The following is a 27484-nucleotide window of genomic DNA, read 5'->3' as shown; positions in this document are numbered from 1 at the left end:
TTCAGTGACCAAATTGTTCTTTTTCTTGTTTGAAGGGATTATTATTCCCAAAAAATGATCTGCCAATCGACCAGCACCAGGTTCCTACTTGCTGCTAGGTGTGGAGTAAGGAAACTTGCCCAACATTTCACCTTGCTGGAAATTGAACCCAAGTCCTCTCGCTTGCGAGGCAAGTGCTCTAACCACTGAGCTGCAGGACTCCTCATATTATAATAATCCTTGCATTTGCAATAGCGCCTCATTATGTTGAGACGTCTCAAAGCGCTTCACAGAATATAATGTAAAGTGAATTGGTTGTATTTTATGGGCGAAACATGGCAGCCAGTTGTGCTCAGCAATATCCCACAAACAGTAGTGGAATCAGTGACCAAATTATTATTATTTTTTTGAAGGGATTATTACCCCTGGAAAGCGATTCGCCAATTGAGTTATCAACTGAGTATAAAAACAGATGTCGCTGGAAACACTCAGCAGGTCAGGCAGCATCTATGGAGAGAGAAAAGTGAGTTAATGTTTCAGGTCAGAACAAGTGTGTTCCTACACTGCTAGGTAAACAGGTGTAAGAGTCTCCTATGGTTTTGCCCTGACCGGGTATTGAATTCAGGTCCTCTCACGTGCGAGGCGAGAGCTCTAACCACTGCACTACAGGATTCCACATGTCCAGGGACATTGGTAGAAAGACACAGGCTGACCGGGGTATTACAATCCCTCCAGTTATAACAAACTCCATATCAAAACCCACTTTCCCTGTTCATTTCCGTCCCCCCCCACACGCGATCAGTGAAGCCGCCCCTGATATTCAGAGCAACTTGTGACTGGCTTAATTTTGATTCTGAATCGGCCCTCGTCCTCGCCCTCGATTGGTCTTTTGGTTCAAGAATCTGATTGAATGGTGTGTAAGTTTGTCAGCCTCGTATTGGCTCTGTGCAGGGGGGGGTTGCTCGGAATGCGCCCCTGAGGGAGGGCAGTGGGGAGGTCGCCTCTTTGATGGCCAAACTGTTCTATAGTGAGCGCTCTGGTATAACAATCTTTGCTGCCGGTCCCCAGAGCGGGGCATTGTATAGTAGTGAGGTTTGACTGTAGTTATCAAGCGAGTAATGGGAGGGGGGGGGTGTGGTGGTTAGAGAATGTTTTCACACACGGCGGTTAGGGTAATGAACTGGTCACAGCACAATCCATATTGGCTGTTAAAAGCCAAGATGTAATAATAATCTGAAGCGCCTCATCAAGTCATTCCCTCTGTCTTGCCCCTTCCTGGCCAATTCAGCTCCAAGGAGACCCTGCTTACCCCTCCCCCCCCCGGAGTATAGTCACTACAATACAAAATTACATTTGTATAGCACCTTTTATATCAGGAGGACGTTTGTATTTGACATCCGACAGGCGGAGGTTTGAATGAGTGGGAATGTATGTGTGAGTGTAAGTGATTGTGTGAGTGTTAACAAGTGTGAGGTTGGTGAAGTTTTAATAGGTCGCAAAGGTGGGGAGGAATAAGACCTTGAGGGGTTTAATGGTGAGGACAAGGATGTTGAATGTGACGCTCGGGGGGAGGGGAGGGGACAGGCTGGGGCGGGAGGGGAGGGGGCGTGGCGGGGGAGGGAGGTGGCCGTGGTGGGGGGTGGGGGCCATGGTGGGGGAGGGGGGGGAAGGAGGGAGGTGGCGGGGAGGGGCCGTGGCGGGGGGTGGGAGGGAGGTGGGGCGGAGGGGCCGTGGCGGGGGTGGGGGGGGGGGAGGGGCCATGGCGGGGGGTGGGGGGAGGGGCCGTGGCGGGGGAGGGGGGGGCCGTGGCGGGGAGGGGGGGGTGCGGCCATGGTCGGGGGGTGGGGGGGGGGAAGGTGGCCGTGGGGGGGTGGGGGGAGGGGCCGTGGCGGGGGGTGGGGGGAGGGGGGAGGGGCCGTGGCGGGGGGGGGGGGGGGAGGGGCCGTGGCGGGGGGTGGGAGGGAGGTGGCAGGGAGGGGGCGGAGGGGGACCAGTGAATCCGGGCTGTGAGTTGACTGTTATTGGCAGCAGTTGCTGTAAATGGAGACGCACTCAGGGGTCCTCTTCAGCCTCTGGGTTGCCCGAGGCTCTGCCTGTTAGTAAAGACAGGATGTATGTCTCTGCAGTGTCTCCAGGGTTGGGGTTGCCTCAGGGCCCCACCGCTCCTCCTCTACGCCCTTCCAGCACATTCCACTGTCACTCATTCTCTTTCCTGTTTTCCTAAAACATTCCACTGGTTATCAGCTTTTGGGATCACATTCCACATTCCTTTCCTCCTCCTCCCTCCCCCCTCTCCTCCTTTCCTGAAGACACAGTCTGGGTCTGGGGAACAGATGGACAATTTCAGCTCACAGTCTAAACTGATGCTCCAATGCAGTGCTGGGGGGGATGGGGACTGCATTGTCGGAGGTGCCACCCTTCAGATGAGATGTTAAACCAATCTTTCGTCTGCCTGTTCAGGATCCCATGCTGCTATTCGAAAAGAGAAGTGGAGATTCTATCTCTCCCGGTGTCCTGACTAACAATCCCCCAAATAAAATTGGTCTCTCACTCATGACTTTGTGGGTGCATTTTGTGGACAAAGTGCGGCAGTCACTGGCGCAATTGGCTATCGTGTTTCGTCCACAAAATATACAGTAACTTCATTTTACATTAAATCCTGATGTCCTTCCGACGTAACAAGCTAAACAGAATGGAAGTATTATTATTAATTGTTTATCTGTCAAGCCATGGCTCAGTCAATCGCACTCTCGCCCGATTCAGGAGATAGTAGTGGTTGGGGAAGGGGCAGGTCTGTCTCTCCAGTTCTCTCTCATGTCGGGGGGAATCACTCAGGAGTTTTGCTAGACACTACCCTGGGAGCAGGTTCTGGGTTAGAAATGAACGAGCTCCTGGTTGTAATTAGAGCATGTGAACTGGATGGTGGGGGTGGGGATTGAGCATCTGACGTGCTGGGCTCCATGTTCCACAGCCCATCACAGGGTCACTGTCACCGTCAGCAACACTGACACCATTTCACACTCATTCACACACACTCACACACACTCATTCACTGACTCACACAACCACACACACTCATTCACACACAACCACACACACACTCATTCACTCACTCACTCACACATACACTGACACACTTCCCTGTGGGATTATAGCCAGCGCTCGTTCCTTCCCCTCCCGCTCTGACCTCTCTTTCTTCCTGTTTTGCTCTCCTCTCTCTCGCTCTCTCTAGTTCCGCGTGAGTGTGAAAAATAGGGAAAGCGCTCTCTTTCTCTAGTTCTCTCGCACACTCTCTTTAATAATAATAATCCTTACATTTGAACCAGCACCTTATCATGTCTTCGAGTTGTCTCAAAGCGCTTCACATAGTACACTGTAAAGTGAATTGACTATTTTGTTGGAGAAAATGTCTTTCAATCTCTTACTGTCTCAAGTTCTTTCTCTTTCCAGTTCTCACCTGCTTGCTCTCTACTTCTTTCCCCGATTCTCTCTCACACTCTCACTTGGGTGCTCTCTCTCTCTAGTTCTCTCTCCCTAGCTCTCCACACCCACCCACCCCCCATCAGTCACCCCCTCTCTGCCCTCAGAGGAGCCTGTGTTATTTACACACTTTACACTCAGCTCCAGATGTCCAGAAAACCCGGAATAGGGTGGAGGTGAGGAGGGGGGGGGGGGAAGGTGAGGGGGGGGGGGTGAAGGTGGGATCCCTGTTTGGATTTGTGGCTCAAAACACCAGCTACACTTTAGGGGTAAAATAAAAGGTCGGTCCCTCGCCCCAGTGTCGGGGGTCTTCAATCTCCAAGAATATCCCACTTGGAATTTCCCTCCTTCAAATCACGATAACTCGGAAACGGGTCTAGTTTTAATCTGCCCTGATCCGGGCCAGATTCAAAATACACAGTCACTACACTTAAACCTCACTCCCTATCTGTACCCAGTCAGACGGACAGTAAAGATCTCCCACAGCACTGCTGAAAAACAGACCGGCTGAACAGGGAACAGACTGGTAGTGGTTTTTTTTTTGGGGGGGGGTCTTGACACGCGGAAACCCATCACTGTACTTAAGGGACTCCAAATCCAGCTGAGAATTCCCCACCTCCTGCCTACATATGGGAATCCCAGAGATAGATTGTTGGGAAGGAATCTGCGCTCTCTCTCCCTGGAAGGGACATGCCCTGCTCGGGGGGGGGGGGGGGGTGGGGGGGTTTAACAGCTCATCCAAAGGACGATGTCTCTGGCAATGCGGTGGCTCTCGCTCTGTCTCCCCCCCCCCAGGGTTGTGCTGGAGTGTCAGCCCAGAGCCTCGAACCCATAGCCTTCTGGCTGGGAGGTGAGACGTGAAGGAGCCAGACTGAGCGCTGTCTGTCTAGGTTGTGTGTCTGTCTGTCTGTCTGTCTGTCTGATTGTCTGTATGTCTGGCTGTCTGTCTGTCTGATTGTCTGTCTGTCTGTCTGATTGTCTGTCTGTCTGTCTGGCTGATTGTCTGTCTGTCTGTCTGTCTGTCTGTCTGATTGTCTGGCTGTCTGTCTGTCTGTCTGTCTGTGGCTGCCAAGTCGGTCTGGTTGGCGAGATCTCTGATCCATTCCACTGTCTCTGGGCTCCTGTTAAGGTTTTCCCAGTGGCCGCCAAAGCTGAGAGGAATCGCCTCCAGTAACAGTATCGCCGTCTGTAACCTGACGCCTGACTCTGTAACGTGAGGCTTCAGCCACAGCTCCCACCCAACCTGAGACACAGACTCCCACAGACACAGACACACAGAGAGGCACAGACACGGGGATTGCAGCTTTCAATCATTCCTTCAATTTGCAGGTATGTTGATATTTGTGTGTGTCTGTGTTGTGTGTGTGTCTGTGCCTTTGTGAATTGAGAGAGAGAGAGAGAGGAGGGTGTGATTTTAACGTGTGTTTCGAGAGCTTAAGAGATGTGACTGATCACAGGGTCCCGTGTCAGGGCTGTGAGCAGGCAGTGCAGTGACTGGTTACCACAGAAATACAGACAGACTCATAGACAGCGAGAGAGAGAGACACACACACACAGACACCGAGAGAGACGGAGGGACAGACGTACGCAGTATCGTCGTTTGAAAAAAAACATGTCCATGTGTGTCAGGAGATGTTACAGTGTGTACCAGTGTGTGTACCAGATGTGTGTATCTACAAAATGTAGATATCTGGTGTCTGTATATAATAGATGTGTGTGTATACCAAATATGTCTGTATACACGAAATAAGTGTGTGTGTATTCATGTACCTCGTACGTGTGTATCGGATGTTTGTGTACATCTGGTGTGTGTGTGAGTATCTGGTGTGAGTGGGTGGGTGTCTGGTATGGGTGTGGGTTCCTTGGGTGTGGGTGTATCTGGTGTGTGTGTGTGAGTATTTGGTGTATGCGTGCGTGTATCTGGTGTGTGTGCATGCGTGTATCTGGTGTGTGTGCATGCGTGTATCTGGTGTGTGTGCATGCGTGTATCTGGTGTGTGCATGCGTGTATCTGGTGTGTGCATGCGTGTATCTGGTGTGTGCATGTGTGTATCTGGTGCGTGTATCTGGTGCATGGGTGCATGTAAATGGTACAGGCGTGTGTGTATCTGGTGCGGTGTGTGTGTGTATCTGGTGCGGTGTGTGTATATATATATGGTGTTTGGGTGTGTATCTGGTGTTTGGGTGTGCGTATCTGGTGTGTGTAGCTGGTGTGTGTATCTGATGTGTGCTCGTGGTTGTGTATCTGATGAGTGCGCATGTGTATAATCTGTGTTTGCGCGCGTGTGTGTATCTGATGTGTGTGTGCGTATCTGGTGTGCATGCGTGCATATCTGGTGTGTGTGTGTATCAGGTGTGTGTGTGCACGCGCACGTGTGTATCTGGTGTGCACGCGCGTGTCTATATCTGGTGTGTGTATATCTGGTGTGTCTGATCATATACCACGTGTGTCTGTGCACCGCGCGCGTGTGTGTGTGAGATTGTGTGCTCCGAGTGAGTGTGTGCGAGTGCGTATCGCTGAGGCTGTTTAGTGAACAAGCTCACACGTTAATGAATTGTTTCCAGCTAGGGTGGGGTGGGCACACAGTGTGTGGGTGAGGGTGGGGCGGGGGGGTATTTCACACCTGCGTGTGAGACTCGTTCATAATTTACTCAGTGACGCTTGGTGGGATGGGATAATAATAACAATTTAATGGCAGCCAATTGGTACACAGCGACCTCCCAGGTAACATCACTTGTTCGCTTCACGGTTGTTTGCGGGCTCGTCGCTGTGTGCAGACACGGTCACTACCCTTTACAGTGGAGTCCTGTAGCTCAGTGGTTAGAGCACTCGCTTTGCAAGCGAAAGACCTGAGTTCAATTCCAGGCAGGTCAGGGCAAACCCTTGGGCAAGTTTGCTTACTCCACACAGAGTCTAATATTAATCCCTCCAAAATAACAAAAACAATAATAAATTGGTCATTTTCAGTCTACGACTGTTTGTGGGACATTGCTGTGCGCAATTGGCTGCCGCGTTTGCCCACAAATATACAGTCAATTCACTTTACAGTGTGTTCTGTGAAGCGCTTTGGGACGTCCTCCCGACGTGAAAAGCGCTATATCAAATGCAAGGATTATTATTATTATTATTAAATCTCATGCAGAGCTCCAAGTCGTCCTCTTGGCGTACAAGGTTCTGTATCGAATATAAGGATCATTATTATATTTATTATTAATGATAATAACAGTTATTGAATGTTCAGCACAGTCTGAATATTGGTCAATTCTGTGTTGGGAATACAGCAGCAATGATTTCCACACTTTTACTTTACGCAGGAGATATAAATATTCAGAGAAAGTTCGTCAAAGTTTGTCAGGGAAAGGATGCATGGAATTCTCAGCTTGGTTTGGATAAACTTAAGCATAATGATGGATTTCTGCGTGTGTCAGACACCCGCTGACCAAAAAAAACGTAAAAGGGAAAGTTACACTGGAATTTTACACACAATGACGTCCCCGCAAACAGCCGTGAAGTGAACCGGCGACTTTATTTGGGGGATTGTCGGCCAGGACACCGGGAAAGAGAGAGAGTGAAACTCCCTTCTCTTTTCCAACAGCACCACAGGAGATCTTTAACATCCGCCCGAACAGGGCACAGGCGGGAGGATGGGGAGTGGTGAGGTTTGTCGTCTCACCCGAAGGACGGCGTCTCTGACAATGTGGCTCTGGAGCGTCAGCCTGGATTAGACACACAATCCTCCAGTCAGTTTGTTCGTGTTACACAAATAATGTCCTGGTTAATCTTCGGGATGTCTTTGTGGAGCCTTGTAATCTCGGTTGATCTTTTAATTCTGTTATAAACTGCACCTATGTCCTGCCCCGATCAGCTGGTAAATATAATAACAGCTGTAAATATGCTCATACAGAACCACCACCCCCCCCCCCCCCCCCACCTTTCTTACTTGGTTTTACTGAATGCTTCACCACTGTTTGTGGGACGTCGCTGTGCGCAAATTGCCCAGTCACTGGGCAGGGAATCCTCCCATTCAGCTCCTGTTAACCTGCAACCCAAAGCCCCAACTAACGGGTAGGGTGATCCTAGCTGGACAAGCAGCGAGAAAGCTTGACCAGACAGTGATATCAATAGCAAGCTGTGTGGTTTCAGCTGGTTAGATTCCAGCAGTTACACCAGCACACACTCTGGGCTCCCCTCAAGCCTTGACTCTTGCCAACCTGAGTCCCTCCAGAGAGTGAGAGAAAGAGCAAATCCCATTCCAACAATCTATCTTTGGGATTTCCATGTGTAGTGGGATGTGGGGAATTCTCCCCTTGGTGATGGGTTGCTGCATTTGTCAAGACACCCGCTAACCACGTTTGCCTACAATATCCAATCACTTACAATCGCACTTAGTGTGTGCGTGGGCCTGGCTTGGTTGGTAGCACTCTCGCTCCCGCATCACAAGGTTGTGTCTCTCTCTCTCTCCCGGTGTCCGGACCAATAATCCCACCAAATAAAAATTGGTGGTCGATTTCATATTGTTTGCAGGACGTCCATGTGTGCAAATCGGCCTACCCCGGCCCATGTCAGCCCACCTCCTTGTGTGTGGTGGGTGGGTGGGGGGGGTTATGTGTGTGTGGGGGATTCTTACTTTGTGTGTGTGAGTGTATGTCTATTGTGTTATTTAGTGTGTGTGTGTGCGCGCGCGCGTTGGGGTAACTGCTGGAGTCTAACCAGCTAAAACTGCCATTGGGAGCGCCGTCTGTCAAGCTTTCCCGCTGCTTGTCCAGCGAGGACCACCCTACCTGTTGGGGTTTTGGCTGGGAGATGGATTATTGATGTACCAGTGGAATTTCTCCAGTTGAGGTGGAAAAGAACACAGTTTAACCCTTGAAAGGAACCCTGTCGGTGGGCCTGGGTGGTGTGTGTGAGTGGGGTGGGGGGGTGAGTATGGGAGTGTGTGTGTGAGGGAGGCAGAGTGTGTGTGTGAGGGGGGGGAATGTGTGTGAGAGGGGGAGTGTGTGCGTGAGGGAGGGGAGCGTCTGTGTATATGTGAGGGAGGGGAGCGTCTGTGTATATGTGAGGGAGGGGAGTGTGTGTATATGTGAAGGAGGGGAGCGTGTGTGTATATGTGAGGGGGGCAGTGTGTGTGTATGTGAGGGGGGAGTGTATTTGAGAGGGGAATGTGTGTGAGGTGGGAATGTGTGTGTGTGAGGGGGGTGGAGTGTGTGTGAGGAGGAGAGTATGTGAGGGGGAGTGTATGAGGGTGTGAGGAGCGGAATGTGTGAGTAGGGAAATGTGTGTGTGTGAGGGGGAGTGTGTGTGTATGTGGAGGGTGGGTGGGGGGTGATGTAGATAATGAGCCGGAGGACGGAGTGTAGAAGGGTTTTGCTGGTGAATGACTTCTCTGCTGCAGTAACGGGGGAGAAGTTCAGTCGTTCCTAATCAAATTGTGTAGGTTCACAAAAAAACAGTTTAATGACTGCAGCACTGGCTCGCTGCTCGCTGCTCGCTGCTGGCTCGATTGATTTTTTTTGGGGTTGGAAAGTGCTCCCTTCTTGTCACCAAGGCAACGGAGCAGAGCGCAGACGAGAGCAATAAATCTGAGAGAGAGAATAAGAAGGTGATCGCGTGCGGGGGAGGGAGAAAGAGGAAGACACAAGTGAGTGAGGGAGGGGATGGTCGGAATAACGGGTGGAGGCTTTAACATGTTACAGGATCATTGCTTTGCGTGATTTGGGATGTTTTTGATAATATATAATAATAAGATTTGTATATTTCGTTCAGCGCCTCATCATGTCGTTGAGACGTCTCAAAGTGCTTCACAAGACGTACCGTAAATTTCACATACCGTACGTCTTCACAAGACGTACCGTAAACTGCATATTTTGTGGGCGAAATGCGGCGGCCAATTGCTCACAGCAGCGTCCCGCAAACAGTTGTGGATTGAGTAACCAGATTTTTGTTTCGGAGGGATTATTACTCCCTGAAAAGCGATCCGCCAATCGACTAACAACCAGGTTCCTACTTATTGCTAGGTAAACAAAGGTGTGTGTGTGGAGTAAGGAAACTTGCCTGAAGTTTTGCCTACCGGGAATCGAACCCGGGTCTTCTCACTTTCAAGGCAAGCAGGGGGCTCCAATGTGCCGTCCCCCCCTACCCCCACACACACAGAGACACACGCACACTCATCCTAAAATATGTCAACTTCCCTCAACTGAATTTGTTCTGAACGTAGGGATGTGTGCACAGCGCTTTCCAGCTGGACACAAGTGTTTTGGCAACTCATTAACTTGCAATGTTGTTATTGTTGTTGATATCGTTGTTGTTGTTGTTGTTGATGCTTTTATTGTTCTGGTTGATTTTGTTGATGTCGATGTTGTTGTTGTTGGTGCTGAAGTTGATGATGATGTTGTTGTTATTGTTAAGAACATAAGATTTGCTGGATGAAACAAAAATGAGGTCCATCCAGTTCGCCTTCCACCAGCCTCCTGGCAGTCACTTGACATGTCGTGTCCCCAACTATATGCTGAACCTGAGATATTATTTCCTAACAAATCATTTGTTCTCGAAACAAACAACATTTTCTGCTTCCACCGTTTGTCTCCCTAGGGAGCCTATTCCATACGTTTACTACTCACTCACTGAAGTCGCGTTTCCGCAGATTTGTTCTTATTGTTGTCAATGTTGACATTAGTGTTGTTAATGTGAATGTTGTTGTTGCGAGAGGCCTCTATGTGTTAATGTTGTTGTTAAACTTATTGTTGTTGCTGCTGATGTTAATGTTATTGTTGTTGATGTTAATGTTGTTGTTGTTGCTGTTGTTGACATTAATGCTGATGTTGTTGTTGTTCCTGAAGGCTCCAGTCAATGCCAGCCCCGCTGTGCGTGTTGTGCCGGTGCTGACAGCTGCCGTTGCTGTGAGGTCCCCAGGTCGGGGCTGGGTAAGGGACAGACAGACACCATGAACCCCCTGGGCTCGATGGACAGACACATCCAGCAGACCAACGATCGGCTTCTGTGTATCAAACAGGTAAAGAGACGGCATCGAGTGTCAGAACATGCATAGTACATGCATGTAAACGTGTGTTATCAACACTGCTTTTACATCCCCGTGTATCAACACAGCTCAGTCTCTCTCTCGCGCTCTCATCCCAGTCAGGAAGTTGTGTGTTCGAGTTTCCACGTCAGCGACTCTGAGCTCACAGTCCAGGCTGACGCTCCAGCACAGAGCTGAGGGGAGAGAAAGAGAGCCCCACATTGTCAGAAACAATGCGACAATGTTAAACCTCATTCCCCGTCTGTACTGTTAGTTAAAGATCTCCTGCGATACTGTCAGAAAAGAGAAGGGAGTTTCTCTCTCTTGCCCGATCCTGGTGTCCTGGCCGACAATCCTCCAGATAAAATCGCTTGCTCACTTCGTGCCTGTTTGCGGGACATCGCTGTGCGCTAATTGGCTGACCGTGTTTTGCCCACAAAATACACCCAGTCACTGCACTTTACAGTATATTCTGTGAAGCACTTTGAGACGTGCTCCTGATGTGAAAGGTTCTGTGTGAAGTGAGGATTATTATATTTATTATTGACTGCGTTGCCTGTTGTGTCGGAGCAGCACACACCGGGTTAAACACCCTAACCCTGTTTGGAGGTGGGCAAACGTTTCCTTTTACACTGGCTGCCAGGGGAGGGCATGGCGGCGGGGGGTGGGTGGGGGCAGGGAGTGCCTTTCTCATGTCAACGTGTTCCATCACGTGATGTGCGAGCTTTAGGGAATACACGTGTGCTTGCTCACACTCACTTTCATGCACACTCGTGCTTGCACGCTCATCCTTGTAGGCGGACGCGGCAGCCAATTTGCGCAGAGCGTCCCCCCCACACACAGCCGTGAGGTGAATGAGTGAATGGGTTTGGGGGAGGAAGAGAGCTGTGTGTGGTGGGGGAGAAAGGGGGAGAGCTGTGTGTGGTGGGGGAGAAAGGGGGGAGAACTGTGTGGGGGGGACAGAATGACGGCTATGAGGGAGGCTGTGTGTTTCTGATGTTGCCTTTCCCTAAGTGTTCCAGGACACTCCCCCGCATGAAGGCGCTATATAAATGTGATTTGTTGTTGTTGTCTCTTTTTTTCTCAGCATCTCCAGACTCCAGGCAGTTTCCAGACGGCTGCTCGCGAGCTCATCGACTGGTGCGATGACCCCAGGGCCTTCCAGAGAGCCTTCGAGCAGAGCCTCATGGGATGTTTGACGGTGAGTCTGCCCCCACCACCCTTCCCCTCCCTCGTCTCCCCCTCTCCCCCCAGTCTCCCTACTGCCACACGCCCATCCCCCGAGTCTCCCACTATCACAACATGGGGCTTACAGTGCGGGGGCGGAGGAGGGGGGGGATTGGGAATCACGGCTGCTCTGGGGTGAGGCTGTGATGATGACTAACCTGTGTCTCTGTATCTGGCAGGTGGTGAGCCGCGTGGCCAGTCAGCCCGGCTTTGACGTGGAGCTCGGGTACCATCTGCTGGCCGTCTGCACCGCTCACAGGGAGAAGTTCACCCCCAAATCAGCAGGTAACCGGAACGATAGTAAGAGTGGGGGTGGGTGGGGGGGGTGGGGGGTGAGGTGAGGTGAGGACAGGTGGTGGGGGCTCAGGGGGTACAGGAGACTGCACAATCCAGAATCTATGGAGGCCATGTGTGTACCCGTGTGTTAAGTACTGTATATTATATTGGGTCTTTCCACACAGACACACACACACACAGTGACAGTCACACACACACACACAGTGACAGTCTCACACACACACACACACACACAGTGACAGTCCCACACACCCACAGAATAACAACAACAAAAACAACAGCAAAATTACATTTGTATAGCGCCTTTCACGTCGGGAGGACTTTCCAAGGTGCTGGACAGTCAGAGTTTCGGCCCCGAGCTGTGGGTAGGGATCGGGGAGGGTGCAGGGCAGGGGGTGAAGCTGGGAGATCGAAAGCACAGTCGAAGAAGAGGGTCTTGAGATGGGGGCGAGACGGTGGGACTGCAGGAAGGGAACACACATAGTAACAGTCACACACACACGGCGCCACCCTCTGTCCTCAGTTCCCCATTCTTTGCGGACTTTGTGTGAAAGACTATGTGTGTGTGTGACTTACTGCGTGTGTGTGACTTTTAGTGTGTATGTGTGTGACTTATTGTGTGTGAGAGACTATTACTGTGTGTGTGACTTATTGTGTGTGTGAAACTATTACTGTGTGTGTGACTTATTGTGTGTTAGAGACTATTACTGTGTGTGTGACTTATTGTGTGTGAGAGACTATTACTGTGTGTGTGACTTATTGTGTGTGAGAGACTATTACTGTGTGTGTGACTTAGTGTGTGTGTGAGAGAGACTATTACTGTGTGTGTGACTTACTGTGTGTGTGAGACTATTACTGTGTGTGTGACTTACTGTGTGTATGAGAGACTATTACTGTGTGTGTGACTTAATGTGTGAGAGAGACTGTTACTGTGTGTGCGAAAGACTGTTAATGTGTGTGTGTGAGAGACTGTGTGCATGCGCGTGTGTGTGCGTGTGTGTGGGGTGGGTGGGTGGGCGGGGGGTGGTGTGAGGACTGGCGTGGGTTACACCAGCACTGCCTGTGTCACTTGTCCATATTTGGTGTGAAAGCTTGTCAGCCAAGAAGGAGGGGAGAGTGGAGGGGAGGGGGAGGGGAGGGGGCCCAGATTGTATCCTGAGGAAGTGCTGTGTATGAGTCACTGAGACATTGATTGCATTGAGTGAGAGAGAGCGAGGGAGTGAGCAGTCTTATGACCCAGCCCCCAACCCCCACCCGAGAGTGCAGAAATCCACATTTTACCATTACTGCAACCCAACAATCTGTGCTCCCCCAGTGCATTTCATGTCAGGAGGACGTCCAAGCGCTTCCCAGGATTTCACTGTGAAGTGACCGTTTGCTTTGTGGGCAGACGAGGCAGCCCAATTTGTGCACGGTGATGGCCCTGCAAAAACAGCCATGAGGCGAGCGAGCAATTTTACCTGGGGCTTGTTAGATGGGACACAGAGAGAGAGAGAGAGAGAGAGAGAGAAACGCCCTTCTCTTTTCCAACTGCACCGTGGGAGATCTTTAACAGGGCACACGAGAGGAGTTTGTGAGGTTTAATGTCTCATTTAACTGGGATGTGATAGAGCCAAGAAAAGATGGGGCGCAGCAGCTGGAGAAGACACAGATTTAGAAGTGTAATTTCAGGACAGACACCTGGAAGTGTTTCTGTACCCAGGAGGGTATTAATGATTGGGACAAGGTTATCAGGAAGGGGGTGTTGAGGCCAGAACGCTGGGACTCATTTAAACAACAGCTGGATGCTATGATGGGGGGGTAGAAGGGGAGTGTTCTGGAGGGAGGAGATCAGATGGACCGAAGGGCCTTTTTAATCCAAACTGATTTTATGATCTTAAATGTCAATAAGATTCACCAACGGATTAACATCAATTCTAGCACTGATTGAGATCAGACGCTCAGCCCATGAATAACAATAATAATTAATAATCCTTGCATTTGATACGCTGCCTTTCACATCAGGAGGATGCCCAACGCGCTTCATGGGATTTCACTGTAAAGTGTAGTGACTGTACGTTTCGTGGGCCAACACGGCTGCCGATTCACACACAGCGTCGTCCCCGTAAACAGCGGTGAAACGAGCGAGCGATTTTAATCTGAGGGATTGTCGGCCAGGACACCGGGAGAGAGAGAAAAACTCCTTTCTCTTTTCCAACAGCTCCGCGGGTGATCTTTAACATCCACCTGAACAGGGCATAGGTGGAGAGTGAGTGAAGTTTAACGTCTCATTCGAAGAGTGGGGGGAGGGGGAGAGGGAAAGAGTTGGGGGAGGGGGAATGGACAGGAAGATGACTAGAGGAAGGGGGGTAATGAGCTGTTAATTGGGAGTCGTAGCTTCCTGAACACCCCCCACACACACACACACACACTCGTCGGCAGAGATGGGCGTTGTACGTTGCGAGGTTTATCAGTAATTGTCGGTGCGTGACTGAGTGAGAGAGCGAGGAGAGAGAGAGGGAGGGTTGGCTGTTTGGCTGTTTCCCAGCACTGACTGAGAGCAGCCGAGGTCTCTCACAGCTCGGCACAGACACGCCCATTGACTCAGTGTCTTGGCAGCGCTCGCTGGGGGAGCGGGATTTAAAGAGAGAGAGAGAGAGAGAGAAAGAAAGCAACGGATTTACTGACTCCAGGGGCTGGGAGCAGGAAGCTGTGGCTACACTGAGCTCGGCTCTGGGTGTCTGGGGCAGCGGCGGGGGTTAAGGTCAGTCAAGGTTGTGATCCCGGTTCTCAGCTAAAATAAACCCACCGCTGCTCTCTCTCTCTCTCTTCCCCCGCTCTCTCTCTCTCTCCCTCCCTCCCGCACGCTCGCCCTCTCCGACAAGCCGCAATCCGTATTCTACTGCTTCTGCCTAGAAGCAAACATTCAAGGGTTCAAGACAGCTGTGTAATGAATAGGTATTGTGTAATAGTGAGTGAGACACACACACTGCTGGCTGGGAGCTCTCTCTCTCTCACACACATACACGCACACACAGCCAGCAGCTCTCTCTCTCGCTCGCTCGCTCGCTGCTCTTTGTCGTACCGCAGTGGGTCTGTGGGTAAAACAATGCTGAGCTGATGCCAGGCGGAGGAGACGGAGGGAACACATCACTGGGGAAGAGAGAGAGGAGACAGAGAGAGAGAGAGAGAAAGGAAAGAGAAAGAGCTGAAGGAGAGAGAGGGAGAGAGAGGATGGGGCTGACTGTCTGAGGGTAAGAGACCACCTCAGCAATTCTAGCTCCATTTGCTGCTTGTATTAATCTACAGCGGCCATTGGTGTGTGTGTGTGTGTGTATGTGCACTGTGTGCGTGATGATAATAATAATCTTTGCATTTAATATAGCATATTATCACGTCGTTGAGACGTCTCAAAGCGCTTCACAGAATATACAGTAAATGGATTTTGTCTGTATTTTTGTGTGCGAAATGATGGTAGGTGTGTGTGATTGTGTGTCACAGAAACACACCCCCTAATAGGGAGTGCAGCCACACAATCACGCACACCTCCACAAACTTATTGACACACATACTGACAAGCACACCGAGCCTCACTCTAACATATTAACATAAGCACACACTCACTCACACACACAGATGATGTAATTTAGGGTGAGATGATTGTAAACAGTTAGCGTGGTATAAAAACAGTGGTCGCTGGAGGGTGAGAGGTAACAAGTGCTGGAGACGCAATCCTATGTGAAGGCTATTATACATGTTATGTTGTTATAATACAGAACCTCCTGATAACTCAACACTGGCTTAACTTGTCGCTAACACTGTCAATATTTATTTCTGTATTTCTACAGAGGGGGGCGTGAGGTTATAGATAAACATAAATTAAAAACAAAAATCTCTTTCTCCCCCCCCCACCTCTCTCTCTCCTCTGTCTCGCCACACTCTTTCTCTCGCTCTCCCCTCTCGCTCCCCCCCATCGCTCTCCTCTCTCTCTCCCCCTCTCTTCCTCTCTTTCCCCTCTCTCTCCCAGCATTGCTCACTGTGTGGTGTGAGGAGTTGGCACGGTTGCTGGTGCAGCAGAAGCCGGGAGCCGGCGGTGGGAAGGACACCCTGGCTTTCCACAGCCACATGAACCCCCTGAAACCAGGCCCTGGCCCTGGCCTGGCCCCCACTCACAGGTTAGCATCAAACACAGTCACAATACATCGTGGGGAGGGCGAATTGTGTGTGTGGGGTGGGGAATGTGGGGAGAAATGTGTGTGGGGGGGTGGGATGTGGGCGGGTGTGTTTTGGGGGGGTGTGGAGTGTGTGTGTGGGGGGTGGTCGGTGAGGCTCTGGTTTGTTAATGGACAGACGCATGTCAGACACCTGTCAGGTTGGCCTGTGACAGCACTGACCGGCTGCCATGTTCCCCCCCACAGTGATGGGTCCTACAGCTACAATGACTCCGTGCCCTGGCAACAGAGCAGCAGCCAACCCCCCGGCTCCCTGTCCGTGGTCACCACAGTGTGGGGGGTTAACAACCCCCCTCAGAGCCAGGTAAACCACCCCCCCCTCGCTTTCCGCACCTCCCTCCTGAGCCTGGTATCCCCTCTCTCCCTCGCTTCTCCCACGCCCCCCCCGAGCCATCGCCAGGTAACTCCTCTCTCCCCCTCCCACCTCGTTCTCCCCCCCCCCCCCCCCCCCGTTCGCACTTTCAACCCTCATTAGCAGTGAGTTAGGGCCGAGTCCGCAGTGTGGTGTCTAACCTGTGCCTATCCCTCCCTCCCTCCTTTTCTCCCCCCCTCCCTCGCTCTCTCTCCCCCTCCCTCGCTCTCTCCCCCTCCCTCCCTCTCCCTCCCTCTCTCTCCCTCCCTTCCTCACTGTCTCTCCCCTCCTTCACGCTCTCCCCCCTCCCTCCCCCGCTCTCTCTCCCCTCCCTCCCTCGCTCTCTCTCCCTCCCTCTCTCTCTCTCAGGTGCTGGGAAGCCCTATGGCCAGCGGGGGTAATTCCGGTGGGAATCCCATGGCTTCCCGGATGGCAGGGAGCAGCCCGGGAATGAGCTCTCCACAGTACATGGGACAGCCAGCATTCCCGGCCTCAGAATCCGGCACAAACAAGGGCTACTTGCCCCCCGGGGGATATGTCAGGCCCGGCTACTCATCAGCCTCCGCCTACACAGGAAGGTAATCCCCCAGCCCAACTCTTCCCCTTCTACCCCAGCCCATCCCACCCCAACCCATCCCCTCCTACTCCAGTCCCTTCACTCCCACCCCAACCCTTCCCTTCCCACTTCACCCAGACTCTCCCATCACATCCTGAATGGCCTTCTCTGATGTATAATTCTATGATTCTATCTTAAATGATATTTTTGTGTTTTTTTAAGGTAATAGGGTAGATATCACAACTTTTTGGTCATCCTGTATGTCTGTCTCTCTCTCTCTGTGTATCTCTCTCTGTTCTGTGATTCAGTTTTCTAACCCTGTCTGACTCTGTTTATCTCACTCTCAGCTCTGTAACTCGCTCACTTTCTCTCCCTTCCCTCTCATACATTCTCTCTGTCCCTGTGCGCAGTTACCCAGGAGGAGGGGGGGTGACAGGCCCTCATGCTCGGCCGCCCACACACTTCGCTCCCCCTGCGGCGGCCGCTGCTGCTGCTGCTGTTGCTGCCGCCGCTGCCACCGCTACAGCCACCGCCACAGCCACTGTAGCCGCCCTGCAGGACAAGCAGCATGGGGACCTCAGCCCCTACAGCCAGGTAACCCCCACCCACCACACACACCTAATACACACTCGCGTCCCTCACCCTCACTCACTGCCTGACGCACTCGCATACATCAGTGGGGGAGCGAGCACCGGCACAGACACGATGGGGAGAGAAAGGTAATGAGGATGGCGTTAAGCTCTACACTAACCTGTGTTCCTGTTTCCCCCAGATGAACGCCGCCTCCTACAACAGCCAGTTTGTGGGCCCCTCTGGGCCGCGGGGGGGGCAGATGGTGGGGGCCATGTCACACGTCGCTATGAGCCACGCCAGGCCCCCAGGAAGTCCAGTGTACAGTGGGCAGCGCCTGCCACAGCACGGCTACCCCTCCCCCAGGCCTGCTCAGCACCCAGCAGCGCAAGCCATCAAGAGGCCCTACCTCAGTGAGGTGAGCTCACAGCTTGATCCTCTCACTCTCTCTCTCTCTCTCTCTGTCTCTGTGTCTGTCTCTCTCACTCTCTGTCTCTCTTTCTCTTTCGCTCTCTACCTTTCACCCTCTTGCTTGTTCTTTTTCTCTCCCTTTCTCTATCTCCCTTTTTGTCTCTGTCTTTCTCCTTCTCACTCCCTCGTGCTCACCTTCTCTATCTCTCCCTTTCTCCCTCTTGCTTGCTCTCTCCCTCCCCTTCTCTCTCCACTTCTCTCTCTCCCATTCTCTGTCTCCCCTTCTCTCTCTCCCTTTTTCTCGCTCTCTCCCTTTCTCCTCCTTCTGTCTTTTCAGTTCTATCACTCTCTTCCTTGGGGTCTCAGTCTGGCTCAGTGGTAGCACTCTCTCTTATCTCTTGAGTTAGAAGGTTGTGGGTTGAAACTCCCATGTCAGGACTCGGAATCATATAGTCTAAGGTGGCACTGCAGTGCAGCGTTGGTGTTGTCTCATTGTCTGAGGCTCCGTCCTTCGGATAAGACTTTAAACCGAGCTCCTGTCTGCCTGTTCAGTTGGACATTAAAGATCCCGTAGTGCTACTGGAAAAGAGAAGGGATTTTCTCTCCCTGTGTCCTGGCCAACAATCTCCCAAATAAAATTGGTTGCTCACTCTGTGATGAGAATACTGTGCGTAATTGGCTGTCGTGTTTCACACACAAAACACACAGTCACCACACTTTATGGTATATCTTGTGAAGGCTTTGAGATATCTCGATGACTAGGTGCTATATCAAATGCAAATATTATTATTGTTGTTCTATCAAATGCAGGGGTTAGTATAACCTTATTGTCTCTGAATACCCACAGCAGGGTTTTCCCGGCCAGCAATACGGAGCTCCCAGCCAGTATGTGGGTCAGGCCGGTCACTACCCCTCACGCTCTGTGCCGTCCCCCAACTATCCCACTCACCGGGGGGCCGCAGGACCCGGCGGGCAATACCCCCTGGCTCAGTACTACAAGGTAACTCTTCCCCCCCACCCCCCCCCTCCAACCACCGCTACTGCATCCCCCAGTCCCTGCTCTCTCTCCTTCCCTCGCTCTCTCTCTGTGTCCCCCTTCCTCCCTCCCTCTAAACTCCACCCCCCGAGCGCCAACAATGTGAAGTGCTCTGAGACGTCTTCTTAACGCCGCTGTGTAAAAGTAAGGATTTGTTTTCGGGTAATCAGCTCAGTGGGGTGGTGGGGGGGATGCAGTTATGAGAGGTAAGGGGATGGGGCAGGGTTGGGGAGGGTGGGTGTTACTATGTCACTCACTCTCTCTCTGGTGTATGTTACAGAATGAGCAGTATAACAGCCAGACTGGCAGCTACCCTCCCGGCTCCTATAGTACCTACAGCCCGGCTGGCGTCAATGGGGTAAGTGTATGTGAATGTGTGTGCTGGGTGGGGTGTGTGCTGGGTGGGGGCTGTGCTGGGCGGGGATGGGGGCTGCTCTCTCAGCACGTACCCCACTGCGCTGGCGAATGCATTTCTCCCAGCCTCGCACTGTGATGAGAGACACTCCTCGTCACCCCCGCTCAGTCACTCTCTTACTCTCTCACCTCCCGGTCAGAAGGTCGTTGGTTTGTGTCGTCCCCACCGCACTGCCCCCCCCCCACCCCGACTCTGAGCTCACAGTCCAGGCTGAGGCTCTAGCGCTGGGGGGAGAGAGAGAGAGAGCGCTGCATTATTGGAGACGCCCGTCCTTTGGATGAGACGTTAAACCTCACTCCCCATCTGTGCCCTGTTCATGCGGATGTTAAAGATCTCCCTCTCGGGGCAAAGAGAAGGGAGTTTCTCTCTCTCCCTCTCTCTTTCCCGGTGTCCTGGCCGACAGTCCCCCAGATAAAATCACTCATTCGCTTCACGGCTGTTTGTGGGGAAGTCGCTTTGCACAAATTGCCTACAAAGTACACTTTCTAGTCAAATTTTAAGATCATTAACAGCACAGAGTGAGGCTGGGATAGACACACAGACACACACACAGTGACACACACAGTGACACACACACAGTGACAGAGTGGGGCTGGGATAGACACACAGACACACACACAGTGACACACACACACAGTGACAGAGTGGGGCTGATAGACACACAGACACACACACAGTGACACACACACAGTGACAGAGTGGGGCTGAGATAGACACACAGACACACACACACACACATAGTAACGGAACTCTCTGTCTGTGCAGCCGGTCAGGACGATGACAGGATACCCCAGCTCTCCGCTCTCTGGGACCCCCACCCCCCCACTGGCCCCCGCCAGCAGTGTCCCACTCTACGTGTCCCCGGGTCAGGACATCAAATCAGCCTTCCTCCCCGACATCAAACCCAACCTCAGCTCCCTGCCCCCCCCTCCCTCAGGTACGTTACACACACATTGTGCACACACACAAACACACTGTACACACAGTCAAACACACACGGTGTACACATGCAGACACGCACATATACTCCCGTACAAATACACACAAATGTGAGCACATACACTCACGCAGTGTACAAACAGACACATGGACAGACACACATACATACACACATGTAGACACGCATACAGGCACACATGTACACATGGGAGTACACATGGGGAGGAGTGTGTGCGAGTATGTGTGTGAGAGGGGGAGGTGTGAGTGAGTGAAGGGCTGTGTGTGCGTGAGGGGTGTATGAGGGGCTGTGGGTGTGAATGGATGTGTGTGTGTGAGGGGGGAGGTGTGGGTGCGTGTGAGGGGGTTGGGAGTGAGTGTGGGTGAGGGGCCTGCATATGTATGTGAGAGTGGGGGAGGTGGGGGGGGTGAGTGCGTATGTGAGGGGGGATGCGTGAAGAAGGCGTAATGATTGTTGTTGATATTGTGTTCAGGGCCGGGTGGTGATGAGCTGAGGCTGACATTCCTGGTGCGAGATGGGGTGGTGTTGGAGCCGTTTCGCCTGGAGCACAATCTGGCCGTCAGCAACCATGTCTTCCATCTCCGTCAGTCAGTGCATCAGACCCTGGTGTGGAGGTGAGGGGAGGCCGGGGGGTAGGTGGGGAGTGTGTGAATGTGACTGTCTCTCGCTGGGCTGTGCTGGGGGGTGGGGGGATGTGTGGGGGGTGGGGAGCGTGTGAGCGTGACTGTCTCTGGGCTGGGGTTGGGGGAAGTGTGGGGGGTGGGGAGTTTGTGAGTGTGACTGTCTCTCTCTGGGCTGGGCCAGGCCGGACCTGGAGCTGCAGTTTAAGTGCTATCACCACGAGGACCGTCAGATGAACACTAACTGGCCGGGGTCGGTGCAGGTCAGTGTGAACGCCTCCCCCTCAGCATCGAGCGAGGGGACAGCAAGACATCGCACAAGCCTCTACACCTCAAACATGTGTGTCAGCCTGGCCGCAACACCATCCAGATCACTGTCACCGCCTGCTGCTGTGTGAGTAACACACACACGACACATGCTACACACACTACATATGCCACATACAATACAAATTTACATTTGTAAAGCGCCCTTCACGTCGAGAGGATGTCCCAAGGCGCAGTCAGAGTTTAGCCAAACCAGGGGGTAGAGAGGTGTTGGGATCAGGGAGGGTAGAGGACAGAGAGGGTCGGAGGGTGGCTGAAGGTACGGTCGAAGAGGAGGGTCTTGAGACGGGCCTTGGAAGAGGCAAGGAAGGGGGCGAGGCGAAGGGACTGTGGGTTGGAGTTCCAAAGGGTGGGGGCAGAGAGGCTGATGGTGGGGTGAGCTGGGCGGGGGACATGGAGCAGGCCTGGTTTGGGAGAGGACACGAGCTGCAGAGTTTCTGGATGATCTGTAGCTTGTGGAGGTAAGAGTTGGGAAGGCCAACAAGTAGGGAGTTGGTGTAGTCAAGCCTAGATGTAGTCGAGCCTACACACACTACAGACACACTATGCACACCACACATACACCACATGCACACCACACGCAAATGTGTGTGTGGAGAGTTGGCGTGTGTGTAAACACGGACACTGATCAGGTGCGGTGTCTTCTCTCTCTCACAGTCTCATCTCTTCGTTTTACAACTGGTTCATCGTCCCTCGGTGCGCTCTGTGCTGCAGGGCTTGCTGAAGAAACGGCTTCTACCTGCAGAGCACTGTATAAACAAGAGTGAGTACACACACACCCTCCCCCAACCCGGGTAAACAAGTGTAACCATACAATATTGGGTGTTTTTGTCAGTTTGTGGCTCACTCTCTCTCTCGCTTTTGAATCAGGAGGTAATGGGATGTCTGTGTGAAACATCAGAAAGAAATGGAAGGAAGGTATTATTCAGTCTCACTCCTGGTGGGTGTTCAGGATCGGGGTCTCACTTGCCCCCCTCTCTCTGTCCGCAGTTAAACGTAATTTCAGCAGTGGGGCATTGCCACCGGGCAGTGCAGGGCTGAACGGGGAGGATGGGGTGGAGCAGACGGCCATTAAAGTCTCGCTCAAATGTCCCATCACCTTCAGGAGGATCCAGCTCCCAGCCAGAGGTCACGACTGCAAACACATACAGGTGGGTGTGACCATCTCCCTCCCCCATCCCTTCCCCTCCAACCCCAGCCCCCTCCAAACACATACAGGTGGGTGTGGTTAGCACGCTCGCCTCGCAAGCCAGAGGACACATCCGTGAAGATCTGTTGAGACGTTACCCTTAGCGAAGGGTGATGAGTAATTTCCCCCGTTGTTGAGGGACGTTGTGTTAGTTCAGACAAAGATAACCTGCTGTTTCCTTGTCAGTGCTTTGACCTGGAGTCCTACCTGCAGCTGAACTGTGAGCGAGGAACGTGGAGGTGTCCTGTGTGCAAGTAAGTGACAAAGGTGGCACTGCACAGTGTGAGCGTTTCTCTTACAGTCTCTCAGCCCGGCTCAGTTCCTCGCTGTCTCACCTCTGAGTCAGGTGGTTGTGGATTCGAGCCCCCTTCGTTGGGGACTCTTTGAGCTCACAGTCCAGGTTGATACTCTCGCGCTGCGCTGCGGGGAGGGGGAGAGAGAGAGAGAAAGCGACGAATTGTCAAAGACTCTGTCCTTCAGGTGAGATGTTAAACCTCACTGACTCCCTGTCTGTGCCCTCTTCAGATGGATGTTAAAGATCTCCCGTGGAGAAGGAGTTCTGTAGCTCAGTGGTTAGAGCACTCGCTTTGCAAGCGAGAGACCTGAGTTCAATTCCAGGCAGAGGGCGAAACCTCGGGCAAGTTTCCTTACTCCACACAGAGCCTAATAATAATCCTCCAAAACCAAAAACAATAATAAATTGGTCATTTTCAATCCATGACTGTCTGTGGGACATTGCTGTGCGCAATTGGCTGCCGCGTTCGCCCACAAATATACAGTCAATTCACTTTACAGTGTGTTCTGTGAAGTGCTTTGGGACGTCCTCCCGACGTGAAAAGCGCTATATCAAATGCAGGGATTATTATTATTATTAAGTGAGTTTCTCTCTCTCGCTCTCTCTCCCATTGTCCTGGCCGACAACCCCCCAGATTAAATCACTCGCTCACTTCACACTGTTTACGAGAATGTCAGTGTGTAGAAATTAGCTGTCGCATTCATCGACAAAACACACAGTCACTACACTTGACATAGATCCTGTGAAGTATTCTGAGACGGCTTCCTGGTATAAATATAAGGATGATTATTAGTATAATTTGCTGTTTGCAATCGTTCTTTTTGAAATCACGTTTATGTAAATGAGGCTAACTGTCCGTGTGTGTGTGTGTGTGTGTGTGTGTGACAGTAAAACAGCGGTGCTGGAGGGGCTGGAGGTGGACCAGTACATGTGGGGAATCCTAGCGGCCATTCAGAAGTAAGTACACAGGCCTGTGTGTAACAGCACGTACACCCATCCTCACACTGCGTAACCCCTTTTACCCCCTGGCATAGAGCACGCGGAGTGAAGCCGTTTGAAACATGATGTGGGGTGGGGGGGTGTGGGTGATTTTGGTGGGGGGGGGTTGCGGCTGGTGATGGGGGTGGGTGGAGGGAGGACGGCGGGTGATGGGGTGAGAGAATGAGATCAAATGGCCCAAAGTGTCTTCTTCCTCGAAACTAACGAGCGATGTTGTTGTGTTGTGTGTGTGAAGCACGGAGTTTGAGGAGGTGACCATTGACCCCACGTGTAGCTGGCGGCCGGTGCCGGTCAAGTCTGAGCCTCACATTAAGGACGATCCCGATGGCCCTCTGGCCAAACGCTGCCGCACCATGAGCCCTGGCCAGATGGTGCTGCCCAACGTCATGGACATGATCGCAGCCCTGGGCCCCAGCCCCAGCTCAGCCTACCCTGCCCTAGGGGGCAGCACCGAGTACCCCCATCACAGTGAGTGTCTAAACTCGCTCAGCGTGTGTTAGTGCGAGGAGCTGTGTGAGTGTGTGTTAGTGAGCGAGTGCGAGGAGCTGTGTGTGTGTTAGCGAGTGCGAGGAGCTGTGTGTGTGTTAGTGAGCGAGTGCGTGTGTGTATATTAGTGAGTGAGTGTGAGGAACTGTGTGTTAGTGAGCGAGTGCGAGGAGCTGTGTGAGTGTGTATTAGTGAGCGAGTGCGAGGAGCTGCGTGTGTTAGTGAACGAGTGCGCGGGGCTGTGCTGATTATGAAGGGAATGTCTTCTCTCTGTTCAGGCTCGCTGTACACTCCGGGCAGCTTCCCCGACAACAACCCCGGCAGCGCCTCCATCAGCGAGTTCATGCACGGCCCGTCCTTGTCCTACCCCACGGACATGCTGGCCCTGACAGACAAGCCTCACTCCATCCCAGACCAGGTCAGCCTGCCCCTCACACACACACACACACCCTCTCACACACACACCCTCACACACCCTTACTCACCCTCACCCTCTCACACACACACATACACTCCCTCTCACACACCCTCACACACACACACACACCCTCACACACACACACCCTCACACACACACCCTCACATACACACCCTCATATGCACACACACACCCTCACTCTCTCACACACACACACTTTGCTCAATTTCTAATAATAATAATACTTGCAGCGGAGCCCTGTAGCTCAGTGGTTAGAGCATTTGCTTCATGAGCAAAAGGACCCGGGTTCGATTCCCGAGCAGTGCAATATGTTAGGCAAGTTTCCTTACTCCACACACACCAGCAGTAAGTAGGAACCCGGTTGTTAGTCAATTGGCGGATTGCTTTCTGGGGGTAATAATCCCTCCAAAAAAATAATAATTTGGTCACTCAATCCATGGCTGTATGTGGGACACTGCTGTGCGCAATTGGCTGCCACGTTTCGCCCACAGTCGCTCCATTTTATAGTGAATCCTAACAACAACAACAAATTGGATTTATATAGCATCCTCCACACCAGACGGAGTCTCAGAGCTTCACAGTAATGGATCCTGGGGCCGAGCCGGAGGGAGGAGAGGGAAGGTGACCAAAGGCGCGGTCGAAAAGAAAGGTCTTCAGCAGGGACCTGAAAATAGGAAGAGAGGGGACGAGGGGAAGGGAGTGAGGAAGGCAGTTCTAGAGCCTTGGAGCGTAGTGGCTGCCACCGAAGGTGGAGCAGAGGACTAAGAAGCCCTTTGAGTCGTCTCAACAACATGATAAGGCAATATATCAAACACAAGGATTATTATTACTATTATTACTGTGATCTGCTGAAATGTCCATATTTAGCCCAGCGTTAGGGAGACAAGACGGTGGAAGCAAAAAATGTGTTTATTTCAAGTGAGATAGATTTCTGCTACAAAATAATATGTGAGGATACAGTAATAATAATAATAATCCTTGCATTTGACATAGTGCTTTTCACGTCTTTTAGACGTCCCAAAGCGCTTCACAGAATATATTGTAAAGTGAATTGACCGTATAGTTGTGGGCGAACGCGGCAGCCAATTGCGCACAGCAATGTCTCACAAACAGTCGTGGATTGAAAATGACCAATTTATTATTGTTTTTGGTTTTGGAGGGATTATTATTAGGCTCTGTGTGGAGTAAGGAAACTGCCCCGAGGTTTGGCCCTGACCCCCCGGGGATTGAACTCAGGTCTCTCACTTGCAAAGCGAGTGCTCTAACCACTGAGCTACAGGACTCCAGTATATAGTTTAGGACACGACATGTCAAGTGACTGCCAGAACGGTGGGAGGCGAACTGGATGGACCTTGGTCTTGTTTCTAGCAAATTCTTATGCTCTTATGCTTGTGTGTGTGTGTGTGTGATGTATGTGTTGGTATGTGCGTGTCTGTGTGTGTGTGTCTCTCTCTCTCTCTCCCCATAGCTACTGACGGAGATCACAAACCCAGATGAGTTGCTGACGTACCTGGGCCCCCCTGACCTGCCGTCCAACAGCAACGATGATCTCCTGTCCTTGTTTGAGAACAATTGAAGGGGCTTCGTGTTGTGATCGGGGCTGAGACCCGGGACCCAGAGAGACAAGCCCCTTCCCCTCACGTCCGCCCCAGACCCAGGCTCTGCCTTTAGCAGTGACTGACAGACGCCAACGAGCGAGGCCTTTTTGTTTTGGAAAACACGGAATGCCGATCCATACTTGGTCCAAGATCCGCCTACCACACGCGTGTCCGTGTGTCCATGTGCTCCTGACAGCATCGACTGAGTCTCCATTATCAGGTGGGATCGATGGAGCCCCTCACGGAATCTCTCTCCGCTCAGGAACACTGGAATCCTTCCCCCCCGAGGCTGTGGGCTGGTGGGAGCAAGTGCTGACACGGAGCCTCAGCCAAGACAGTACTTGTTCAACATCCTCGTGTCTGAGCCCCGGCTCTCGTCACAAACAGTTACCCCTCACCTCCTCGTCAGACACAGTGCCCTCCCCCCACCCCTTCACAGTGGTGTAGGGGGAGGGGGTTAGGAGGGGAAGGGGGTGACACAGGTAAGAATGGGATTCAATTTTTCTTTATAAAAAACAGCACAAGAGGAGAGACACATCAGCGCAATGTAACTGAAAGCCTCTTCTCCCCTCCGCGACAAACCATGTTACTGCCCGGCTCACGGTGACGGGTTGGGATGTGTGCAGGATAGGGGGAGCTGTGTGTTTGGGGCTGTATTGGTGGGGTGGGGGTTTTTCTGATGGAGCCAGGCAACCAACGACAGATGAAGACACTCTTTATCCCATTAAGACCTCTTTCTCGCAGAGAGGTCGGTCTCTGACGTGGGTTTGAGATGGCAGCGATCTCTGGTGTCATCAACACAGAGCCCCAGCCACAGGATAGCGCCTCAGAGCCTCATGCTCTCCACAAGTGAGTGTGTGTGTGTGTGTACGTGAGTGAGTGAGTGTGTGAGTGAGTGCCATAATTTTTCACAATAAAAAATGATCCATCGCATTGTTCGGAGTTTGACATCTTCCGTTAACATGGATGGAGTGATACGAGGAAAGTTACTGGGATCAGCCATTGTTACACCCTCTTCCCTCTC

The 27484-nt window shown here is 52.1% G+C and overlaps 1 protein-coding gene and 1 non-coding gene across 2 annotated transcripts; both read left to right on the top strand.

Moving 5' to 3' along the window:
- The first annotated feature begins 475 nt into the window (after window positions 1-475).
- LOC103187832 (zinc finger MIZ domain-containing protein 1) lies at window positions 476-27484 on the top strand. Its single transcript, XM_042344544.1, is given in 23 exon segments — window positions 476-502; window positions 4589-4788; window positions 10296-10468; window positions 11562-11675; window positions 11881-11986; window positions 16005-16152; window positions 16396-16513; window positions 16931-17139; window positions 17528-17711; window positions 17890-18105; window positions 18946-19098; window positions 19415-19492; window positions 20315-20486; window positions 20980-21121; window positions 21312-21403; window positions 21406-21521; window positions 22112-22217; window positions 22445-22605; window positions 22830-22897; window positions 23827-23895; window positions 24173-24405; window positions 24702-24841; window positions 26331-27484. Coding segments are annotated over 21 exon segments (2802 nt in total). The 5' UTR covers window positions 476-502; window positions 4589-4788; window positions 10296-10399; the 3' UTR covers window positions 26439-27484.
- trnam-cau lies at window positions 25088-25169 on the top strand. The gene has a single exon. It is a non-coding gene; the product is annotated as a tRNA-Met (tRNA).

Source organism: Callorhinchus milii, unplaced genomic scaffold (assembly GCF_018977255.1).
Source record: "Callorhinchus milii isolate IMCB2004 unplaced genomic scaffold, IMCB_Cmil_1.0 Scaffold28, whole genome shotgun sequence".
Lineage (NCBI taxonomy): Eukaryota > Metazoa > Chordata > Chondrichthyes > Chimaeriformes > Callorhinchidae > Callorhinchus > Callorhinchus milii.
The sequence above is the reverse complement of the archived record's forward strand: the minus strand, read 5'-3'. Positions and strand labels throughout refer to the sequence as shown.